Source organism: Mustela putorius, unplaced genomic scaffold, assembly GCF_011764305.1.
Source record: "Mustela putorius furo isolate JIRA1106 unplaced genomic scaffold, ASM1176430v1.1 tig00003932_pilon_pilon_pilon:0A:0A, whole genome shotgun sequence".
In the NCBI taxonomy this organism is placed as follows: Eukaryota; Metazoa; Chordata; class Mammalia; order Carnivora; family Mustelidae; genus Mustela; species Mustela putorius.
The window spans coordinates 5,901,257-5,922,842 of record NW_025422077.1 but is presented as its reverse complement, the minus strand read 5'-3'; the positions used below and the strand labels follow the sequence as shown (position 1 = coordinate 5,922,842).

The window sequence follows — 21,586 nt, the reverse complement described above, 5'->3', positions numbered from 1 at the left end:
AGATGAATGGATAAAGAAGATGTGGTACATATATACAATGGGATATTACTCAGCCATCAAAAGAAATGAAATCTTGCCATTTGTGACGACATGGATGGAACTAGAGGTTATTATGCTGAGCGAAATAAGTCAATCAGAGAAAGACAATTATCATATGATCTCATTGATATGAAGAATTTGAGAAACAAGAGAGAGGATCATAGGGGAAGGGAGGGAAAAAAAGAAACAAGATGAAACCAGAGAGGGGGGACAAACCATAAGAGACTCTTAATCTCAGGAAACAAACTGAGGGTTGCTGGAGGGGAGGGGGGTATAAAGAATGGAGGGCTGGGTAGTGGACACTGGGGAGGGTATGTGCTATGGTGAGTGCTGTGAAGTGTATAAGACTGATGAATCACAGACCTGCACCTCTGAAACCAATAATACATTATATGTTAATAAAAAATATTTAAGGATTAAGTATTGAGTATGAGGGATATACATAAAGTATTAAAAGGTTCATTCAGTGATAAACATCTGATTAAAGAATAGGAACCCCCTAGGGGTGCCTGGGTGGCTCAGTGGGTTAAAGCCTCTGCTTTCAGCTCAGGTCATGATCCCAGGGTCCTGGGATTGAGCCCCACATCGGGCTCTCTGCTCAGCAGGGAGCCTGCTTCCTCCTCTCTCTCTGTCTGCCTCTCTGCCTACTTGTGATCTCTGTCTGTCAAATAAATAAATAAATCTTAAAAAAAAAAAAAAAGAATAGGAACCCCTGTAGGGGAGAGGAGGAATAAGAGAAGAATGACAATTTCAACTACATTTATAATACTGCTTTCCTTAACCTTTCCATGTAGGTACATGAGCTTATATTCTGCTATTCTTTATACTTTGAATCTCTTAGAAACTCTCTATTATAAGCTTCAAAAAGTAAAAACAATTCTAAAAATTAAAAAATTGGTAGCCACTAGCCACACGAAGACATGGGGACATAGGGAGAGAGAGAATCCCAAGCAGACTCCCTGCTGAGCACAGCGCCCGACTAGGGGCTGATCTCACCATCCTGAGACCATGACCTTACCTGAAATCAAGAGTCAGACCTCACCTGACCCATTGTGCCGTCTAATCTCGTGAACTGAACTCTTCTTCATCTTTCCGGCATCACCTGCCTGATCAAGTCTTTCCCCAACACCTTCAGCTAGGGACCCATATTTCCCTTCCCTACTCTTCTAGTTTTTGTTCTTAAGGCTCAAGTTGCTATTGAAACTATGTACTCTTAAAAGTGTGTTCATGTATGACACTTGACCATGAGCTTCTGGGAAAAAGCTAATTTGAACCTCTCGCATTTATCAGAGTACCCAGAAAAATGTTGACCTAAAAATAATTGTTGAAAAAACCATAAAAGTACCAGAAGAAAATTTAAGTGAATTTAAAAAAATACTGTCTAGAGTGATTAAAGACTTTATAAGGTATAATGTGACATTCAGAAATCACAGAGAGGGGCACCTGGGTGGTTCAGTCAGTTAAACGTCTTACTCTTGATTTCGGCTAAGGTCATGATCTCGGGGTCGTGAGATTGAGCCCATGTCAGCCTCTGTGCTGAGGGTAGAACCTGCTTGAGATCGTTTCCCTCCCTCCTCCTGCCGGCTTGTGGGCTCACATGCTCTCTCTCAAAAAAAAAAAAAGAAAGAAATTATAGGGAAAAACTGATAAATTTAATTACCTAAAAAAATTCGATATGGTATATGGCAAAAACAATTATGAACAAAATTAATAACAGATTGGAAAATATATAGCACATATGACAAATGACTCATATTCTAAATAAACACTTGCAAATCAAAGGGAAAAAAGGAGAAAAGCCCTAGTAGAAAAATGGGAGAAATGGACATTCTTTCTTTCTTTCTCTCTCTCTCATGCGCGCGCGCGCGCACACACACACACACACACACACACACAAATAGAAATGGTCAATATGTCTGAGAAAAGATATTCTGTAATAAATGAAAACAACAATCAAATGTTTTAGCCTGAGATTGTCAAGGGTCAAAAATCTTGATACTAAGTGGCATTGGTAGTTGTGTAAACAGGGTAATTTGGAAATAGTTTGTCAAAATGTAAAACACACCCACTATTTTGGTACATCCTTTCAAAGGATTTATTCTGATAAAATATTCGATCAACTGGAGGCACCTGGGTGGCTGGGTCAGGTGAGGTCTGACTCTTGATTTTGGCGAAGGTCATGGTCTCAGGATTGTGAGATCAACCCCCAGTGGGGCTCTGTGCTCAGCAGCGAGTCTGCTTGGGATTCTCTCTCTCCCTCTGTCCCCACACCCCACCGCCAACTTCATATGCACTCACTCTCTCTCTAAAATAAATAAATAAATCTTTTAAAAATATTTGGTCAGGGTGCCTGGTGGCTCTGTCGTTGGGCATCTGCCTTCCACTCAGATCACTATCCCAGACTCCTGGGGTCGAGCGCCAGATCAGGCTCCCTGCTCAGGGGGAAGCCTGCTTCTCCCTTTCCCACTCCCCCTGCTCATGTTCCTTCTCTCCCTCTCTCAAATAAATAACTAAAACCTTAAAAAAATAAATAAAAAATAAAAAATTTTGGTCAACTGGACGGACACACACACACACACACACACACAAGAAAACGGTCACTGAACTTCTGGGAACTGGTTGAACATAGCCACTAAATAAAATCATACACATACAATGTTTTTATAAGTGACAAGTGAGAAAGCCTGGTACCAAATGCATTAAAAATACGGAACTCCATATGGCGTGGACAAACATCCGGAAGGGGTATACCCCAAGAAGTTTACGAGTGGTTACGTATGCAAGAAGTTCACAGTGACCTACGGGAATATATTTTTGCTTCCGTTTTCACCCTTTCTTTGTTCTCTGAAAGTCTGATAGGAATAGAAAAGACAAACAACAAAACCTGTTCTCCTCCCCTACTTGCCTCCGTTTTAGAGGTGACTCACCTTGACTCTGCTGAGGTAACTTTATCTTAGAGAAGAGACATGCTAATATTACATTCTCCTAACTTCTCACGACCTTCCTGGCAGGTGACAAAGAAAATTCTGGGACAGAAGTAATTCCTCAAGCTTTCTCTTTTCTTTCTTTCTTAAGGCTTTGGCTTTATATTGACAGTCAATATGAGAAAAGGGACCTCGAAGGGAATGCCGAAAAAAAGTATAAGGACCGCGGTACTTTTGTTAAAGGTTGTGAGGTCAACCTGATGAGGACATCGGTCTCCCCATCGATTCTGGGTTTATCAGACTGATCTAAGCCGGACAGGCAAAGGTCCCTTGTCCCCATCTCTGCTGTACACCATGTCAATAGAAAAGGACAACCTTCCCTGACGAGGAGTGCCCTGTTCTTGTTTTCAAGGGTGAACACAGTCCCTTCGGCCTGAAAAGATGGATCGTGCTAACTGATGAACAAATCCTTTACCTGATTTGAACTTCAATGAAAAAAATCATTGCATTTGTGTATTCGTCATTCAAGTACAGGAAGACCAGTGAAAATGGTAAGTGTATTTGGGCTTAATTAAAGCAATGGAAGTATGAGAAAATTCTTTGAGGATAAAAGTAATTTTTGCCAGAGAACAGTTAAGTTCCAGCACAAGAATGAGATCATAACGAATGTTCGACAAGTATCTGCTGAACTGAGTATATTAACTATGTAATTTGTGTGTTTCCATGTGGGGGCAAGACAAAATCAGAGGGACAAGTGGATGATAGTGAGAAAAAGTATGGAGTCGTGGAATAAAGAACAATGGGCTGAGAGATAGGAAAACAGGCAGTTTGAAGAAAAGGAACATTTGGAGTGTTTACTCAGAAGTCGGATACTCAGCGATATTCACGAGAGGCCCTTGAAAGGAAGACACGTCTCACAAATCACAGAGAGCTAATCTCACATCAAAATGCTATTTTTTCCTGCTAATCACCCACTGTAAGTAAAACTGCATGGTATCAAAACTGATATTCCCAATATTGCGCATCTGGTAGGCAATCAGAAAGGACGCTTACCCACAGAGCAACAACACAGACATGGACTGCCAGCCCCACACAGTTCTTCATCGGTCTGGCATGTACTGTGGTAAAAAAAAAAAAAAATCCCCTACAAATATGTATGCTTAATTTATCACATCCCATTTATGCCTCGTGCATTTCAGAACCTTTTAAAATTCTTTAGCAGCACGCTGCTGACAGATACAGATAATTTATACAACTAACGAGAAGGGATTCTCTTAATGGCTAGGTATTTTCCAGCTGAATACTAGAACTCCATCTCCGAATACTGATTTTTTTGTTGTGATGGTCCTCATTTACCTTGAGTGTTATGAAAGAGCGTAGCGACGGTTCAGGAGCGTGGGATCCTGGCCAAGCGACAACCCTCGTGGTACTTGCTTAGAGCATTTTTACAAGGAGGGAGTTAACTCAGATTGAAAAACGACAAGAACGTTTCATCTCAGACGGACAGCGGTGCTACAAGGTGGTGTATGAAGCCCAGTGACGGGGGTAACGAGGTTTTCTCCAGGTTCGGTGGGAAAGGGGGCCCTAATTCATTAGTGATGTCTGCCACGGCCAAAGGATCGGAAGTAATAGTATACAACATGCCCCAGAATTGCCATCTCTGACTCAGTTATCCCTAAAATTCCTTCACGCTTTACAATTCTATATTCCTCTTAAATGTCGTGGCTCAAAATGGTTATTTCACTTTCCAAAATACATCATTGATAAGGAGTATGGAAGCTAATGACAGAAACATGTTCACGGCAAAAGCACCACGCAACTACACATATGGCTCCATAATACTCGTATTCAGTTCTAGAATTTCAGGGGCATCACAAATTGCATTGTAAACCTGAGGATGCATTACTGGCTATGGCTCTTGTTGGGTAAACCATATCACTTGTGATGAACCTCGGTGGATGCTATTAGCATTTCGATGTGGTCATTTCTGGGATTTTCAAAATCCATTTCTGATAATCCAAATGCTCATACAGTTATGAAACAGTTAAAGAAAAGCACTATTTACAACTTCTGTTAGCAGCTCCCATCATTTGGGTTACTATGAAATGAAAACCATGATCAATATGACATCAGAAAAGATGAAAAATCCACATGTATGAATGAGTATGTAAGTCGTTCGTTGTGTTATGGATGCACAGGTCTCTGGAGAGTGTGGCTGAGACCAGGATGACGGTCCTGAGTGACAAGCTTTACACCAAGATAGCTGAGTTAGCAGACAGGTGTGTAATCTAGTACAAGGAGCAGAGAGCTCCCCGTCGAATATGCATTGAAGGGATTCCTGCGCAACATTCCTTCCTGCAAGTGCATGACTGACTTCGTGTACATGAGATGTCACAGACTTAGCCATGTTTCAAGAGGGATACACCAAACACAAGTTCACACTCTAGTCTGCGGCTAAGGATAGACCTCAATTTTGGGGCAAATGCAGCTTTTCTATTTATCCAAATTTGCCCGAAGATGACTGAAGACATTCCGTGGATTGACAAGGTATTAACTAATCCCTCCTCCAGAAACTAAACCTCGTAATATCCTTCTTGGCCACCTAAATGGATGAAACCAACAAGACCACCATCTAACATCCCAACGTATAGACAAAGTAATTGTCAAACTGGGTTCTTACCTATAAAATATGAGAGGAGTATCGCCAGGAGCACGGAGACCCCTACAGCGCACAGGGCAGTACATTTCCAGCTACAATACTTGGAAGACTTCTTGAATTTAAAAGCACTTCTTGATAGCGTGTTTCTAGGTAGTGGCCGAGTAGGCGGCGAATAAACAGAGCCAGATGCCATCGTGTATCCTGGGGTTGCAGTGCTGAACAGTGGCGTTGTCCCTGTTCCTGTTTTGAATAGGAAATGCCTGTGGAACAGAAGAATTATCATCAGAAGATACAGATATGCTAACATGTGGGAGACAGTCACAGCTATCCATGAGCTCTTCTCCCTGTCTTCTGTCTCTCTCATTACCTCATTACCTCTATTTAAAAATATTAGAAATTAAGGAAATATCTTAACCAACTCATATTGGTGACTCTGATGACAGAAATTGACTTGTAAAGTACACAGAAGTATTGATGTACACCGATTATTACCGTCCCTTCAAGTAGATATCTTGAGATGCTCTGCAGTTATTCTAATCACACCATTTCTTGCCCAAAACCATTCAGAAACTTCCTTGTATGAACTGTACTAAGAACATAATCACATTCCACTTAAGACAAATCACATTACCTTAAAGCTACACATTGTGTTTTACGACTACATGAGACCACATACTCGTATAAACATAAGGATGCATGATCATGTTGATGTTCTGCAGACAGACTTATTTTTCTGGAATTCCACGGAAACATTCTAACCCCAGCCTGCTCTCCCACTAACAAGCACTATCAAGCTTGGCCACAGGCAGCTGGGCAGGTCTCAAGGGATGCAAACCGATTTTATTTTTAGCTTATGTCAAACATAACTGGGGAAGGGGGAGAAAGAGGAAGGAACCACAGAACACTTCTAAAACCAACCTAAATAAATGAAGGGGTCAGTGAAGCGGGTTTTAGATCAAATACAGAAACAGTCTCTAACAACTGAGCTGGATGGCAGTGGAGGAAAATGCCTCTAGAAGTTGTACGTTTTGAAAATGTATAAGCAGAAATTACATGATCACATGACAAGAGAGCTGTATAAGAAATTCTCCAGGAGGGGCGCCTGGGTGGTTCAGTGGGTTAAAGCCTCTGCCTTCTGCTCAGGTCATGATATCAGGGTCCTGGGATCGAGCCCCGCATCGGGGTCTCTGCTCATCGGGGAGCCTGCTTCCTCCTCTCTCTCTGCCTGCCTCTCTGCCTGTCAAATAAATAAATGAAATCTTAAAAAAAAAAGAAAGAAAGAAAGAAAGAAAGAAACAAAGAAATTCTCCAGGAACGACAGTTAATATAGATTCCTATTAACAATCAAAGTCCCCAAATTAAAGAAAAAAAGTACCATGTTTTTCATGGTTTATATTTCCTGTTATACCAATGTTATTGTGTCCTAACACGTATTATTATTTTCTCTAATAACATGTCCAGTGAAGTCAACAGACTGTTTTCTCTTACATATTCAGGAGGTTATGGGTATTCCATATTAGAATATTCCACGACGGTACAACATTCCACTATGGAATATATAGGGAATGTATGTATGTAATATATATAGAATATTCCACTATGGTACAATACAGTTTCTGTGAAAGATGACTATAGATGGTACATAGCTGAATATTTTAAAATTTTACTACCGATGTCCTTATTTTAATGTATTAAGAATACTGAATATATCAAATAACTTAAGGGCTTCACAGGGCAGAACTCGGAAGCTAGACTACCGAGGTTCAAATCCTGATTCACTGCTGACTGTGCATATGTCCTTGGGGAAGTTACTCCATCTCTTTGTGTTCTGGTTTCTTAATCTGTAAAATGGAGACAGTAATAGCCTCTACCCTTCAGGTTTGCTGTGAGGCTCAAAGGAGTTCATATTTGCTGTCAAGAGCTTGGAATATGGTAAGCACAGCAGCAGTGTTAGATAAATAAAAGAGTCAGACTCATGAGTTTATGTGCATTACTGCTTATGAATATTGTTGCGAGGGCTAATCAGGTCCTTAAGTCACAAAGAATCCATTTCTAGAAAAGTACTAAGTGACTAACTATGTTGCCGGAGTAGAAACAGTGCAAAAGTTATGAAAGTTTGCCTAACACAAGTACAGCGGGAAGAATTCTGGAGTAGAAATCAGACCTGAGTTTAAGTTCCTGGTTGATCATTTCCTACATACGTGACTTTAGGAAGCCTCAGTTTTGCTTTTCATCTGTAAAATGGAGCTAATGATTTGCTTATCTCACAGGGTTATAAACCCATTAATGTATCTAAAAATGCTTTGTCGGGGTGTGTGAAGGGCTCAGTCAGTTAAGCATCTGATGCCTTTGGCTCAGGTCTTGAGATCGAGCCCCCATTGGGCTCCCTGCTCAGTGGGGAGCCTTCTTCTCCCTCTGCCGCTCCCCCTGCTTGTGCTCTATCTGTGTTAAATAATAAATAAAATCTTTTAAAAAATACTGTGTCAAACACACAATTAGAAAGATGCAAATGATCAGTTGCTACTTCTATAAATTATACTAGTAACTGTAGTGTGAATCTCTTCCCATATGGAGGTACTTAGCAGGGCAAATTTTAAAGTTTATAGTCTGAACTAAATGTTACACTGGAAATAGCATTTTTAAAATCTCCTACCATATCCCTATTCAGCATGGTCATTAAGAATGTGGGCCCTGGATCGAGACTGGGTTGAAATCCAGACTTTACCTATAATGAGCTGGATGATATCTGGTGAAGGACTCAAATTTTCTGCATCTTGGTTGTATCATCCATAAAATGGGACTATGAGTAGTAGCTACCATGTAGACAATTGTATGAGGATTCAATGGAAGTAACACACGTGCTGTGTTTCTATTAGGACCTAACACAAGGTAAGGGCTCAACAAGCCTCAGCTATTTATCTTCCCAAAGTCACAGGCTGCGTATTCCAAAAGACCAAAAAGGATCATTTGGGGCCTTCAGGTTCCAATTCAATAGGTAACAACCTCTAAAAGCCAATGCTTGTAGAATGAATTCCCAGTTTTACAAACTTGATACAGGAAGTTCTATACATGGGCAGGGATTCCAGAGGAGAAGATGGATTGAAACAGACCAAGAAGGAAGCTGATCATTCAGACGAGCTGTGAGCAACCTCTTACTGTGAAGGACCGAACAGAAAACCCTGCAGCCTTTTCTGGCCAAGCCCGCCCAGGACGGCAGCCATAGAGCATACAGAAATGATCGTGAAGGGGCTGTATTCAAAGAAAATCATGCTAATGGACACTGAGATTTTAATTTTATAGAGTTTTCCCATGTCATGAAGTCTTCTTTTTCTTTCTTCCCCATGAAGTCTTCTTTTTCTTTTTTAAAAAGAAAAAGAAAGTTAAAAAGTTAAAAAGAAACTGAAAGTTAAAAGTGTAAAAACCATCTCTAGTTCATCATCACCACAAAAACAGGTGACAGGCTCGATTTGACCTGTGAGTGATAGTGGGTCTCCTGATTTGAATTCTTACTTTTTTTTTTTTTTAGGACTGTGCATGAAGCATGAGCAAGATGTTCAGGAGCCCAGAGGAAGAAATGGTTTCCTCGATGTCATTGGAAATGATTTATCCAGGCAGTCTGGAGAAAGCATATGCACGGCTCTTGGGGAAGACGACAGTCCCAGGGACCGGACACTGGTCACTCTCCATCACACCCACACCGTCACGCATGCGCTCTCTCTTCTAAGTGCTTCTTATAATCAGTTCTTATTTATACACTTGCATGGGGGGCGGTTAAAGTTGTACGGTACTCTTTATTTATTTAATTTTTTTTTTTTTTTTTTGACAGAGAGCAAGATCACAAGTAGGCAGAGAGGCAGGCAGAGAGAAGGGAAAGGAATCAGGCTCCCTACTGAGCCGAGAGCCTGATGCGGGGCTCAATCCCAGGACCCTGGGATCGTGACCTGAGCCGAAGGCAATGGTTTAACCCACTGTGCCACCCAGGCACCCTGTACAATACTCTTTAAAATGAGTTTTTCCTCCTGAAATTCTCCCCGCTCAACCCCCTCGGCTGTCTGTGCTCGACTTCACTTCTCTCGATTCCAGTGGCTGCTTCACTGCGTTGACCCCAGGAGAGAGGAGACAAAATGAGAAGCAGAAAGAGGCCGGGTCTCTAGTTGGTTTCCTACAGCCCCATCTACTGGGGTACAGCCATAAGGTCGGGGAGAAATTCGAGGTGAGACGGAAGGGGTGACCCTCCAGACAAGGAGGGGAATCCTGCAGGAAGGGAGCTGATCAAACAGAGACTTCAACAAGGCCCAGGGAGAGACGCCTGCCCCCCGCTTCGCAGGCAGCATCTTGGGGAGCTGGCATGACTCCAGAGAGGGAAGAGGCTCTCTACTACTGTCACCCCACGCATGGGGGTACAGAAATAGCAGAGAGCACTACCTCTGTCCACAATTATGGACAGAAACAAGCTGCATTTGAATAGCGACCAGCATGGCGGCCCATGGCCAAAGGCAGATTCCATTCCCTTGCCTTAGTCTTTGGTACCATGAAGAACCTCTGGGGAAAAGCGGACGTAGAGCGGATTTGGGATGTAACCAAAATGTGTGAAAGATACAAAATTTAAGAGATTAAAGGTTTGTCTTAGATTAGAAAAATCTACTTATTATCTAGGAGGAGAGAAACGGGGAGAGGTTGGATGAACGCAGAAGATTCCCCATGCCTCAGAAACACGGGCCCTGCTCCTGGTTTCCCGGTGCTGGAGAAATGGAGACACCAGAGCGTGTCTGCAGAACCTGACGGAAACAGAAACCTGTACCTTACATGTCAGACGAAGGCCTGGGGAGGCCTCTGGGTCCCAAAGACCAAACGGACGGGTTTGGAGGTGTTTCTGTTGGGGAGAGCCTCCCCGAGATTTCGGCATCTCAGCAACATTTGTAGGAAGGAGAATTACTACTGTGGCTTCAAGAGTAGCTTGGACATCGCAGAGTGTCCCATTGGGCCTGAAGAGGCCACACCGGTGGGGATGAAGGTTGTCCTGGCAGTAACATGGCCATCAACAGTGAAGGAACAGATAGTTATGTGCGGACTCCACCACGATCAAACGAAGAAACAGACCAGCGGGCTCTGAAATTCCGCCATCTGAAAAGCATCCCATGAGTTTTCTGAGGAGAGAATTATTCTATCACCGAATTCACCATCCAGAAATGTCTTTCCATGTGTCACTCCGGTCTCTCCGCATCCTGTGACTCTCTGCCAGGTCATTCCAGCCTCAGGAACATGCTTCTCATGTATTTAAAAAAAAAAAAATCCTGCCAAAATTACTATCAAAACCAGACGGTTTTGACCCGGCATCCACATGAGGTTTGGAGAAGAAAGGGAGAGATTTTCTTTACTTCTCAGACCGTATTTGGGAATGAAAAAAGCGAATCCTGTGAGAATATCCCCCATTGTATTTGGCAATAAAGCAGCAGCTTCTTTTTTAACACAGAGCACACGGGCGCAGGCTGATTCGGTTCTGATGTGTCTAATGATGCCCTGCGTGTCGCCTGCCTCCAGTCCCTCTGCTCTCGGGGCCGCCGTTTCACTCTGGTGATGAACTAGAGAGGCGCACTTGAAGACAGACTATCAGAGACTGAGATGAGGAAAATCAATTTCAAAGCCCCGAAGACGGCTGGTGCGGGAGGTCACTGAACACTACCCGTTGCTTTGTGGCTTCGGAATCTTGAGGGGGGGGGATTCTATTGAACAACAACAACAACCAGCAGACGAGGGCTGGGGAAACTCGACCGTCTTATCCCCCGCATAGCCGCGCCACCGGCCACACGGAAACAATTACTCTGGATTCAGCACAATTAATAACTGCTCCTTTTCCTTCTGAAGTTGAAAGAGCTGTTTCTTTGTGGATCTGCCTTCAGGACCGACCAGCCTTTTCATTTCAGCTTCCGCCTTCTGTCCTGGCTTCTATTTCTCACCGAGCCTGGGAAGGAGCTTTCTACGGGTCATGCCACAAATTTAAAATTGGGAGGGACAGGACTGAATCCCTCCATTCTTTCCTGCTGTCCCCATTCAGACTTTGGGGTCACCGTTAGTAACTCGATCCTGCAGGTTTCGCTGAGGGACTCAGGGGCAATTTTCAATTCCTCTTCTGGCCTGCCTGTCCTGTGCAGTCCCCTCCCCCCCAACCCCCTCCCCCTCAGGAGTCCCCCTACCAGAGAACCCTGCAGTCTTTCTTTTATGGCCTGCCTGTCTTCCTTCCCTCCTTCCCGCTTCCTTCCTCCCCATCTCCTGTCTTTTCCCTTCCCTTTTCCCCTTTCCTTCCCGTCTGATTTTCTGTGGGGTTGAGAAGTTCTTCTGAGTTCTTACACTTCAACTGCCTCTTCCGAATCTACTTGGCAGAGGCAAAGGTGATGCGAAAGTAACATGTTCATTTCATGTTTCCTCCTCTCAGATGAAACGTCATGGCTTAAAGGCTGGATCTGCACACTATCCTGAACTACTTCTGTACCTCCCGTCGTGATTCCCCCTGCTCTGCTAGCAGGCCTCTGGCCACTGCCTCTTGTCCTTTGTTTTGCTTTCTTCCCCCTATGTCTTCGCAGGGATGTTTCATTCTTTAGAAATTCTACACTTTTGATTGGTTTGTCTTTCAGAATAATAAACTACAGAACTTACGATCATGAAATTTTTAATGGCAAAATAATCAGATTTTTGAAGTAAATTTAAATGTCCTTTTATATATGATATGATGTTATATGATACATCAACATACCAATGCTCATTTGAAAAGATCCTGACATCAAGTACAAAATTAAATAAGTTATAATATATAATTAAATTGTAAGCTCACAAAAAAAAAAAAAACACTGTAAGATTGCAAGAGTCACTAGGAAACAAATGGGTTCATACTAGTCTTTTGTTCAGAACATTAACATAATCATGTTATTCCTCTAATATCAAGAGCACGGTTTCATAAGTTGCAAATTTCAGGGACCAAAATGAAAAGCATCCTTGGAAAATATACTGCGTTACTCAAAGTGGTTTGAGTCATTTCCTCAATGGAGCGCTATGAGAGAAAATAAGAGTCAAAAAGAAAGTGTGCAACCACTGAATGAAATTTTAATTAGATCAACTTCATAGCTGGCTGTCTTCACACAAAAGAGGTTTCTTTTCTTCAATATTTTATACAGTGTTAAAAACCTTTCTAGAGATTAGCAAACAGAGCAAATGACTAAAAAGAGCGTCACAGTGTTTAGTGCTGTCCCTGTGGCATAGCGGAAACCTTTATTAGTGACCCAGGAACACCTGGAATACTATTTCTTTTGTGTATAATCTATTACGTCTTATGGGGGGAAAGACACTACTGCCCTGGAGATGTGATGGTTTTTCTTGCTCTTTTCAAATTCTTGGTTGAACAAAGAGAATGAGCTACTTCAAACTTAACATGAACCCCCTACATAAAACGTCTTGATGTGTCCTGCTCTCGACTTAGGTTTCTAGGCAAATTAATAAAATGTTTCCCTGGAACACAGACTGCTTCCTTCAAATGAGGGGCGCTCATTTCAAAGACAGTGTGCCAATGAGAAGACTGACCGACGATATTTGGTCACATTGACAACCTTTTCAGAATCCAAAGTTCTGACTTAAGAGCTGAGGGAATTTTGAGGGATAGGTTCCTTTTCCTTCAGGCAAAATACAACTTTCTGGATTTAAGAGGCTTATTAAAGGTCTCACAAGATTTCCTCAACATCAAACGACTCTTCTAAAATGACATTTTCAGATCTAAAGCAAATGAATCCCACACTCACGGATTAAATTTACCTGGAAATATATGAAGGCTAAAATTAACCACTGAGTTCAAAATAGTTTTAGTCACTTGATGATGCCAAAACAATGGGCAGGTTGCCTAGAATTCATTTTAAGATAAAAATTTGCAAAAACTGTCAAACTATATAAAATTTAACGGTTGTGCATTATCTTCCTTCCATATTGCTTATTACCACTTATTTAATTGCTTGTAGTCTATAATTAAGAACATACTGATTAAATACCATAGAAGTTGAAACAGCCTCCGGTATTTATCAGTATATATTTGAAAAACATGATATACCTAAACTGTGATAGTAACCACTATCCAAACACTCTGAAAACTTCCAGATAACCTGTGGTTCATTATCACCGCCTTCTGAATTTCCACTACCAGATCCTGAATTTTAAGTTCCAAAGCCAACTGGATGATCTTTTAAATGTATATTTAGCACTGTGTTCATAACCAATTAAAAGACGGAAAGAGCAGTTTACTCAAATGATGTGCTTTCGATAATAATGCAGGGAAATTAAAAAAAAAATACTAATGCAGCGAAATACAAAATTTCCGGCAGCTATGAAACAAGAAAACTAAAGAAAGCAGAAGCCCAAGCAGAAAATTACCTGTTCTTATTCAAAGCCGGGTTCCTGCTTGTTTTCTTTACTTCTTAGCAACTGATTCTTGATAGGTATCTAAAGCCATTTAGTACAGTTACTGACTGGGTTTCGATACCTGGCTATTTGGGAAAGAACTCTCCATCTGTGGAGGATGCCGGCCCTCGGAAGCTTTGGGAGAATGCAGAGGCTGCTGTGAATGTTCAGAAAGAAGCCCACCCACACTAGGCAGCAGAGGAAGGCTCTAAAAGGTGTTCAGTATCTCCACTCTTTCACAAGAAAACATTGCAACCAGACTGATTGATGGGATCACAGGTTTTGATAAGGCCTGGGGAGCTTAGGTAGCCACCGACAGAACAAAATCTACTAAGAGTCCATGCCCTACATTAGAGCAGCGGTCCTCAAACTTGGGCTCACATCAGAGTCCCTTGGAGGACTTATTAAACCAGAAGATCTCAGTGGAACCCCCCAGCTGATATTGCCAGTCCAGAGACCACAGCTTGAGAACCACTACGGTCATGTGTTGGCGTACTGGGTTTTTAGCTTCAGTTTCACCCAAGACTCCCATCAAGATTCTCTAACAAATCAGAAAATCATTCAAAAGATTCCTGCTTATTAGAAAGTTATGGCTGGGAGCTCACCTCAAGGAGTCAACTTAGAACGAATGGAGTTTTTACAGTGGGAGGCTCAATCCACTTGACCTCACCATCAAACGGCTTAAAGATCTGTCCTTGTTCTACATCATTTCACTCTTAATTTTTTACTTCCCGAGCAGGGAGCCTGATGTGGGGCTCGATTCCAGGACCCTGGGATTGTGACATAGGTTGAAGCAGTCGCTTAACCAAATGAGCCACCCAGGTGCCACTACTTTCAAGTATCTATCATGTCTATTGGGCTTTATGTCTAAATGAGACACCAGCATCTGTTCTCTCTTGGCTCTTTGTCTCCTTCACTATCTGTATTTCCATGTGTCTATAACACGTTCACCAAAACACTATCTCAGTCCACAAGTCTCTTCTTTTGGGGTTTCTCTTTCTGTATTTCTTTGAACTTAATACTTGGGTATATAAGCCATGGAGAAGTCTAGCTGATAACTCACCGTGGGTATTTACAACTTCCCAAAGGTTCCTTCCTACAGAAAATGCTATTTCTTTACTCTTAAACTTTCTGGCTAGAATTGTTTTTATACATTCTTCTTTCCTCTATAATCTTGGCTTCAATTTACAACCTATATTAAAATTTATAGGAGGAAAAAAGCTACCTCTCATCCTTCTCTTTATCTGTTAAGAGAGACTTCTGGAAAACTCAGTTATAAATATTTTTAAGGTACCAAACACACATACATGCACACACATAAACATAACCTCTTTACCCCTTTACACATCTGTTATATTGAGGAGAAAGGAAAGAAATAGAAATATTTCCTGCACAAATGCCTTCTGCTTCACTTTTTTCCTTCTCTGAAGCTGCTGAGGACCAGGAGTGACAATCAAGGTGGCATTCTTAGTACTGGCCAGAGTGAAGGCACCCTCATACCCCAACACCCCAACCAAGGTTGTAATCCCGGCAGCTTCAGATCGACAAGAGAACAGGATGAAAAAAAAAAAAAACAAACAGAGCTACCCTATGACCCTGTAATTGCACTACTGGGTATTTACCCCAAAGACAGAGATGTAGTGAAAAGAAGGGCCATATATACCCCAATGTTCATAGCAGCAATAGCCACAATTGCCTAACTATGGAAAGAGCCAAGGTGCCCTTCAACTGACAAATGGATAAAGAAGATATGGTCCATATATACAATGGAATATTACGCAACCATCAGGAAGGATGAATACCCAACTTTTGTATTACACGAATGGGATTGGAGGAGATTATGCTGAGTGAAATAAGTCGAGCAGAGAAAGTCGATTATCGTATGGTTTCACTTACCTGTGGAGCATAAGGAATAACACGGAGGACAATAGGAGACAGAAAGGAAAAGTGAATTGGGGGAAATCAGAAGGGTAGATGAAGCATGAGAGACTATGGACTCTGAGAAACAGACTGAGGGTTTTGGAGGGGAGAGAGTGGGGGGATGGGTGAGGCTGGTGGAGGGTATTCAGGAGGGCACAGATTGCAGGGAGCACTGGGTGCGGTGCATAAACAACGAAACTTGGAACACTGCAAAAAATAAAATAAAAAAAAATAAAGTTCATGCATAGAAAAAAAAATCCTCTTATTAAGGTTCAGAGGGAGAATTCTAGCATACTTGAAACAAAACAAAACAAAACAACCACCCATACTGAATCCTATTAGAGTTAAAGACAAAGTTTTTTCTCTTATTCTTTCAATATTATTTTCGAACATGTTTTCAAGGGTGGGAGCAGGGGAACTGAGAAGAATACTCACCCAGATGAGGAAAGTATAAAGTACTTAGAGGACTAGGTTTTAATTCCCTTCAATTCAATTTAATTTATTTAATTACTTCAATATACTGTGGTTACAATAGGAGTCAACAAAAGCTGTAACTAAAAATAAAAACTAGCCAACGGGGTTTCAAAACTGAAAGGGGCTTGCGTCAAGGATTGATATAAAGGGAAACAGTTAAGAAGTAATAAAACTTACCTAGAGTGAGCCAATAATAGACTGAACTTTAGTATTTTTCTTTTTTGTGCTTTGATAATTTAACCTCTGATAATTTTGAAATGGGCGAGTCCAAACACAGATGTATGTGCACGTGTGTGTAAATTTTGTAAGAATTGGCCAGGGTTGGTTCAAAATGGATGAATTATTTTGCCTTTAATATAAAGGTACCATTGAAAATGGTTTATAGTAAGTAATATACTATGCATCCCTGAATTGTAAAAAGAGAATGTTTTTAGAGCCCTACTGATTAAAATGCCTTTTTATTACCTCTAAATTAATTATGATATGCATTTTAAAGAAAAATATTTTAAATAAGAAAATTATATACCCCCCAAGTGAGTAATCAACATTAGAATATAAATTATATATTTTGATGTGCAAACAAAAGAACAAATATGTAATGATTCTAGCTGTGACACAGTGAGTTGGTAAGACTGATAAACTACTTCTTCATGCTGATAGCATGTTGTGGTCTCAAATCTATTACACTTTTGAATTGATGTTCTATTATCTTTGGACAACTTTCACACCAGGAGGTGATCCCAGCAAGAAAAATGTCTTAAATGAAAAGCTTATAAACAAGATACATTTCACTGCTGTTACCTGAATTAATATGAGCTATTAGTGGTTGTACAAAACAGTGCTTTGAGACAAAATCTGTTTTTTATATTTTACCAAAAATTCCACAGTACGAATATGTGAATAATTATATATTTTAGCAATTGCCACTGTATCAATTTGCAATTATACTGTATACACAAACATGCTTATGGAAAGTACAGCATCGATCTCTGAAAACTGGGAAGAAAAATTCTAGAGTACTCATGTGATCTGTGGGAAGAGCATTTTAGTGAATTCATATTTATTTTTCAGTATTAGGTGAGAAACTTAATACAATATATAATTTATATATAACCACAGCTTTATAAAAAACATATAGGGTTATAATAGGAAGCAAATTATTTTTATTAAGGCTTATATAAACACAGATAAATCTATAATCAAGCACTAAATCATGTTACAGAGTTTGGGAGGATTAGGAATGGAACAACAGGTTAAATACGCAGATTTTTTCTTTTTTTTTCCTTTTTTTTTTCCTTTTATCATTACCAAGAAGGCTAAAATAGGTTTTGTTTCAAATTTTAGTTATTATAATGGTGTGGTCATAGCATCAAATGCACAAATCTATATCAGATATTTTCCTACATGTTTTAAGATTATCAATTACAGCTACTGTTGGCATTTGCATACTAAATATATTAAAATTAAAATGGGAATTAAAAGAACGCCTTTAAATTCCTATGTGCTATTTGAACAAGATTTTAATTATTAATTCATTCAATTATTGATGGCCAACTATGCTTAGAAGAGCTCAGAATTTCTAAATAAGTTTGAGAAGGAACTATGATCTAGATAAAGACAAGAATTTCAAATGTAGATGTAAGTTTACAAAGAATAGAAGAATTATAGGATTGTAAGAGATACTGAAGATGTACCTTAGTCAATCACATATTAGTGAACTGTAAGTAGCTAAGAAGACAAAACATAAAGCAACCAGTCCAAAGAGAGGAAGGCAACTTAAATAAACCTTAATGAGCACCTATTTACTCTGCACAAGGAAACTATTCTGATTTTAACTTCACAAAATCCCCACTCTGTGTGTGGTGTGTGTAATAAAATTTCCTTTTTTAAGATGAGGAAACTGAGCCTTAATTTGTCAGAATTTATATAGAGGCAAGGGTAGGTCTTTTGGGTCCTAAAATTTATGTTCTTAACCAGTTCATTATACAGTAGTAGTTTCTATATGAGATATGTATCTTAACTCACATATAAAACACACTTCCGTTTGGACTGATCTCCTGTCTAAAGAATAAGAAACATACTAAGCTTTAATACTATGTAGTACTGTGACCATCGTGAAAGCTGCTTTCAGTCCTTTTGTGGGAAAGTCACGGATGTCTGTGAGGGATTCAGAGAGAAGGATGAGCTCATCTAGTAGACGAGTGGACAGCAACACTCTCCCTTCTAACTTCTGCGCCTGTTTGTGATGAACTAAATACAAGACTCTTCCCAATACTTTGGGCTGAGCTGCGCAGTGATTCTGAAAATCTTTTTTAACCACATCAAGGTTCGCCAGCTAGCTCATGGCAAAGTACCCGAAAGAGTTATAGACCTTAAAAGTGAGTTAAATGTATAGAAAGGAGAAGGGTCCAAATTTAATGACCCTTTCTGGGGGGACAAGGGGCTGTCAACAGCACGCTATCAAGAATAAATTTTTGAAAAAATTATTAATCTGCCCCTTCAAGTAAAGTAGTATTTAAGCACAAGGAAGGAAGTACTGCTTCTTTAAAGAAACTCTTAGTTCAGACAGGATTTTTTAAAACTCACATTTGGAAATATTCCCATCAATATATTATTTGGTTGCCAAGAACAATGATTGCCATCTATAACAATTTTTAATTTTCTAAGCTGCTTAAACGTCTGCAAAACATGGTATGTTAGTGAGTTTGGTCCTTGTTTATTTAAAGATGTGCAAATGTAACAACTTCTAATTAGTTTGCTAGAACATCAGAGACATTAGTCAAGTTTCAGCAGATACTGGATGATCCTACTTGTGTGGAATCTAAAAAAAGTCCAACTCATAGAATCAGAGAGCAGAATGGTGGTTGCCAGGGGATGCTTAGGGGTGGGGGAATTGGAGAGATGTTTGTCAAAGGGTACAAACTTCTAGTTAAAAGATGAGTAAGTGCTGGTGATCTAATGTACAGCCCAGTGATTACAGTTATTAACATTATATTGGATACCTGAAATTTGCTGAGAGGAGACCTTGAGTACTCTCAACACACACACACACACACACACACACACACACCCAAGCTACACCCAGGTGAGGGGATGGATATATTCATTATTTTACAATGTGTGTGTCTGTATATATACATATTTGTGTGTGTGTGTGTGTGTGTATATATATATATAACATATAGTGTATATATATATTTTAATGTTCAGGTTCAATGTTATACCATAAAAAATCAAACTGTGCAATCTAAATTGTATATATTTTTATTTGTCAAAAGGAAGTTCATATAGTTGTTAGGTCAAAAATTTTTATGTATAGTTAATATTTGACATGTAATTATCTTATAAATATATACTTAATAAATATTTATTAAACAAAATTAAGTGATAGACTGGAAGAAAATAAAATTATTTAGAAATGCCAATTCATTTCATCCTTTCAAATTTTAGTTTTATATATGTATGAAAACTTGCATAAGATTAGTACATTGCTACAGCTTTACAATTAATAACAGAATAAATACATGTATTTTGGGGTTGAGTGCTTTTATTTTCTTTCATATGTAATTAACAAAATGGAGCCACTATAAGAAGGGAAGGAATTAATTTAGAATCTGGGATCTAGCTGAGTGCTGCCAACGTCCAGTTACGTGACCTTGGGCAGATTACTAAAATCTCAATGGGCTCTAAAAGAAGGCAAGATCGGATAATTTGCAAAATTTACTCCAACTGTGAATTTGTTCTGGAATGTAGTCCATATATTTCTCAAAAGTGGTTGCCACTTCTCCCCGTCCTCTGTCACAACCTTGAGTTTTTCACACTGGTACATTGTAAGACATTCATAAATACCCACTAAATGAGGGAAAGCATTCAGGATCCATTTTGTGAAATATCACTATCCCACCAGGATCTCAGATAATCTCCTCCCCTTAAGATCACTTTTTTCTAAAGCAAACCCTGTCTCTGAAATTTACTATGAAGTAAATTTCCTGTAGGAAGCCACCCCAATTAAACAGGAAAAATACCGGTTATTCTCAATCTAAAAATACCTATTTCTGAAGTTGAAAAGGCTATCTAATTGTTCACAAAAATTAATCAACATGCCAATTCTTGTTAGTTGCCATTGCCTTTCCTTTATTGCTTTCCAAGTTATTGTTCATCCTTCTAAATATGGAACTAATTATTTTTCTCTTAACTGTATAGCAGAAAAAAAAAGAATAAAGAAAAGCAAAGAAGTGAAAGCAAAGAAAGTGTCATTGCTACTTTGCAATGACATTTCAACAAATCCTTATAAAATCTTTAAGTAAGAAGTATTACCAGATCCATTTTATGAAAAAAAAAAAAAAAAGAGCTAAAAATATATGAGTAATCTGCCTAAGGTTACATAGCTAGTAGAATGTTAAGATTTTAACCCAGATTTGTCCCCAAACCATTGCTTTTTTCTACCCTACCATGAGCAGAAAGAAGCACTATCATAGTAGTGCAGGGTGTGATTGGAACAAGATGACTTCTCGTGGTAATATTCCAAGTGGTTCACAATCTGAGGTGAGAAATCATAAAGAGAGTCACCCTAGAATCAGAGGGGTTATCAAATAGAATTTATTAAGCTTAGCTGGTTAATTGCATGTCTAAGAATGTAATCTTGCAGGCAAAGGAGAAAGTATTCTGAAAATGGTTTAATAGAAAACAGACCTCACCTCAGGTTTGAAGAAAGAAATACAAAAGGCAAAACACTGTCAAGGGAAAAATGAAGAAATAGAGGAAGTGAGAAACAATGTTAATCAGTGATATAAACAGGATGGAATTTTAGAGCAAAACACTGTTTTAAAAGTGGACAGAAATTAATTCTAGGATAAAGATAAAAATCCTCCTGTTGTAGTGATGTTAGGCAGAGATAACACACACAGACACACACAGACACACACGCATGAAAACACACATGCACCCATACACAAGAGGATTGAAACGTTTTCACAGACAATATTAGGGAAGAGTAAAAGGATTTTTAAAAATGCTCACAAAATGGTTGCCGAGAAAGAGAAAGAGAGGTGCCTCAAAAATGAGTAGGTCATGCTCAGGAAAAGATAAGGATTAAATCACAGTCATTAGCCATGACCAGAGTAATGACACGGAT

General features: G+C 39.7%; 1 protein-coding gene across 9 annotated transcripts in view; it reads right to left on the bottom strand.

Annotated features, from left to right (window-relative positions):
• TENM3 (teneurin transmembrane protein 3) overlaps nt 1-21,586 on the bottom strand; it is a 436,872-nt gene that overhangs the window by 154,930 nt on the left and 260,356 nt on the right. For all 9 annotated transcript variants that reach the window (XM_013058964.2, XM_045069405.1, XM_045069406.1 and 6 more), the window contains one exon: nt 5,644-5,882. In XM_013058964.2, the coding sequence (XP_012914418.1) occupies nt 5,644-5,882 (239 nt within the window). The remainder of the gene's footprint in view (nt 1-5,643; nt 5,883-21,586) is intronic.